General features: G+C 43.1%; 2 protein-coding genes across 2 annotated transcripts in view; both read right to left on the minus strand.

Annotated features, from left to right (window-relative positions):
* CCR75_009575 (uncharacterized protein) overlaps positions 1–995 on the minus strand; it is a gene marked incomplete at both ends in the record, with an annotated part of 1,829 nt that extends 834 nt beyond the window's left edge. Inside the window, one exon of the mRNA XM_067967614.1 lies at positions 19–995. Within this exon, the coding sequence (XP_067817440.1) occupies positions 19–995 (977 nt within the window). The remainder of the gene's footprint in view (positions 1–18) is intronic.
* Positions 996–2,994: 1,999 nt separating this feature from the next.
* Positions 2,995–3,387, minus strand: CCR75_009574 (uncharacterized protein; the record flags this gene model as incomplete). The annotated part of the gene is made up of 1 exon (XM_067967613.1): positions 2,995–3,387. One exon carries the CDS (start codon positions 3,385–3,387, stop codon positions 2,995–2,997), a length of 393 nt encoding a protein of 130 aa, XP_067817439.1.
* Between the last annotated feature and the right edge of the window lie 115 nt (positions 3,388–3,502).

Raw genomic sequence — 3,502 nt, forward strand, 5'->3', positions numbered from 1 at the left:
AGCTGATCCGATGTGTACCGTCCACCTAGAAAAAAACCAAAGGGGCGCAATGGAAGCGACATAGTGAAAAGATTCGGCAATGAAACTTTTCGCAGGAGAATGTCGAGGGTCTCAAACGTGTCCACATTGCTATAACTATAGTAATATACATCACTAAGCGTTGTTACCCACGCCGCCTCCTCTTTGGCCCCACCGGTAGATAAGCTCCAGAGACTGATGTCGCGGAAGCCTCGAGCAAAGATGGGGCTTGAAAAGACACGGTCCAGATACAATGAAATAGATTCGTTCGACTTTTTCGGAGAAATGCCCCACTGGTCCATTTTGGCATCGTATATCAATGAGACACTATCTCCGACAAGACCCATGACATTCGCCAAACCTGCAGCGAGGTTCTTGACACTGTTTCCAATCACCGAGAAGCCATCACTCAAGGTCGTGCCTTGATTGGGCGTTGAAATGGTCGTGATCGAGTGCACCCATTTCTTTCCTCCTTTGAATAGCGGATGGGACAACCGGTCCTCTACAGTGGGAGCACCAGTGGTGCCATAAGCAAGCATTTGAGCGAGCATTCGAATGGTCTGGCCACCCATGCTGTGACCTACAAGGTGGACCTTATTGACGGAGCCATCTGAGTTGGTTGTGCCCCACTGGGGATACAATCCGGTGTAGTTGCGTCCATAGCGAAAATGATTGTAAGTCGTCGAGTGTTTCTGGCCGTAGTCGACTTGACCGCCTTTAATAACAGCATAAAGCTCACATGCACGATCCCAATTGCTGGAAAAGGGACCAACGGCAGCAGTGTAGACAGTGTATCCTTGATCGTTGAGCTTGGTTTCAAAGTCTCCCTGGAGTCCGCCCCAATAGCGAAAACCGTTAAGCTCGTCGCGACCCCATCCGGTAAATCCATGGACCAGGATGATAGGGAATCGGTTTGATGCATGTGCGGGTACAACAATGGATAGTGCCAAGAGTGCAAAGGAGAAGAGTGTCAACATTACAACGTCGAAACGAAGAGAATTGACAAGTGATTAACAAAGTGGCCAATTTTTGGTGGTAGACAAGCGTGGTAATTGCTTCACGGCAATTGGAAATCGATCTTATGAAAAGGATGCTTGCGTCTTAGAAATTCTTGTCCATGGGAACATCCGCTGTAGACTCACAGCTTGGTCTGTAAACAACAGATGGAGCTGTTTACTATTATGATCGGCAAATGGCATTGTCGGTCATGTTTCTAGGACGTAGCCGTGAATATAATTTGTTTTCAGTGATTCGAACTCCATTATCTTACATGACGCTAAACCGCTTTTCAAGTCAATGTTTCAAAAAATTCCTACTTGTATGACAATGTATTAAAAAGTACATCCAATTTTTGTCGTTTGATTGGAAAAAATCTAGAAAAATATAGCGTCACGTGTTCGACGTAGTGTTTACAGAAAAGTTACATCATCAATCTATTAGCGCTAAGGACGAGCATGACTAACAGTAGTACGTCCAATTGCAGTGTACTGGAGACATTATGAATGGAACTGATACCCTGTTGCCAAAGCTTCAAATTGTCTGGCATTAGGCGATTGCATCTTGCCATGATTCATTCATGACTTCCGCATAAGCACGCAATAAATAGTAAGCAACTTACTGCATGGAATACACAAAATCATCAACGAAAAGCTGTATTTCTCCCTCTAATACTCAACAATATTGCTAACGCTAAGGCGATACGACAGCTATAACTCGAAAGAGGGCACTCGCCAATATTAGCTGACCAAAAACGTCTGTTCTTCTGACTGCTTAATTTATTGCAATCCTATTAAAGAGAGAGACGCGCAGAAGGCTCTATGAACGACAAAGCTTGAAGATGAGAAATTTTGCAAAGATTATAAATAATGCTTCTCGTACAGTTATTTAGACTTTCCTGTGTGCACTTAGTACGGGAGAAGATACTTTAAACATCGAATGCTTGTCATTGTGGTTAGGAGCTACAAAGCTCTTCTTCGCAATTGATTATGCAAGCGATAATTAAGTCGGCGTAATCCACTCAAGGCTGTAACGTTTTACGACTAGCCGTTGCTGCGTGAATGTATCGAACGCAAAGGACATTGCCGCTCTAGATTTTCAGTTAAGTTTTAATGATTGACTTCGAGGTAGTCCAGGTATTACTAAGATTGAGAAAAATAAAACTGATAATAGATTTGGCTCCTGCGTAATGGTCTTCTATCTACTACTGACTTCACTATATCAATAAAGACTATGTGTGGCGCACCGCACGATCGTGTCTTCTAAGGTTGATTTAGAATTAAATCAACAATCAATAGGGCCAATGTCTCATTGCATCAATATTATTAAGTTTGGAGATTTTGGAACGAGTAAGGTAAATAATTAATAAAGACGATAATACGAAAGTCTTTATTTATTTCCCGAAGTCTTTATTTATTTGATATATATTTATTATTATTCTTATAGGAAATGATACTTATCTAATGGACATTCCGTTACGGGTAGTTGGACCATTTGAATGCTCGCTGAAACGCTTCCTTATGGTACCACTGGTGCTCTTACTGAAGAAGACCCCCCTACGAATTTGCCAATTCTGTACATGCCATCAAATTTTAATGATCAAATATAACAAACTCAAAGTAATCGTTTGCGCTGTAAACAACATGTTCCTATAAAAATTGGGGCCACCGGCGCTCAATACTGAAGTTGCCAAGTGCAATCGTGCTATCTGCGAAGTTGGCCAAGAATTTGCGGCTGCCCGACACGAATTTCATTTATGCATTAGCAACACAAAGTAAAAGTACCTCAACATAAAAACTTCAGCCCATCCCATCCGGTAACTGGCAAAAGAGGTGCTACATTCGATCTTTGGACTCTCGCGACCAAAGAGATGCGCATTGAAAATTTAAACATTGAAGTACTAACTGCTGCATTGAAAATCATTATTGGGTTTCGACACTGTTCACATGAACTTTTCATGCGAATACGACACGTTTTCAATTATGCCTTAATCTTGGAGACGCCGTGTGGGCGCAGATTAATCGTATTTGCACAATATCTCTGTTGATAGGTATTGGCAGGATTCTGGCACAACAACGCGAGATCAGATTTGGTATTTAGACTCGTCGATGCTGCATTCAGATTCGAAATGGCGGCATGCAGTTGTGCCACAGCTTTCGGCGCGTCTGCCAATCGGCGCGAGCTGTTAGCCCTATCCGGGAGTGCATACAGAAGAGCTGCATGACCTGTGTATAGATCAAGTACTTGCGAGCGGATAGTCACACCGATGATTGCGAGGTGGTCCAATCGTTGAAGTTGAGGCATTTCGTTCCACTTTCCAGGTAGTGAGATTCCACTGAAAGGGACGCTCGTTCCAATTCCGTCATTAGCCATTGAAATTGTATTAACAACCCCGTCATTGGGTTGCCACGCAGTTGGTAGGCGAAGCTGATCCGATGTGTACCGTCCACCTAGAAAAAAACCAAAGGGGCGCAATGGAAGCGACATA

The sequence above is a fragment of the Bremia lactucae genome, linkage group LG7 (genome assembly GCF_004359215.1).
Source record: "Bremia lactucae strain SF5 linkage group LG7, whole genome shotgun sequence".
Taxonomy (NCBI): Eukaryota; Oomycota; class Peronosporomycetes; order Peronosporales; family Peronosporaceae; genus Bremia; species Bremia lactucae.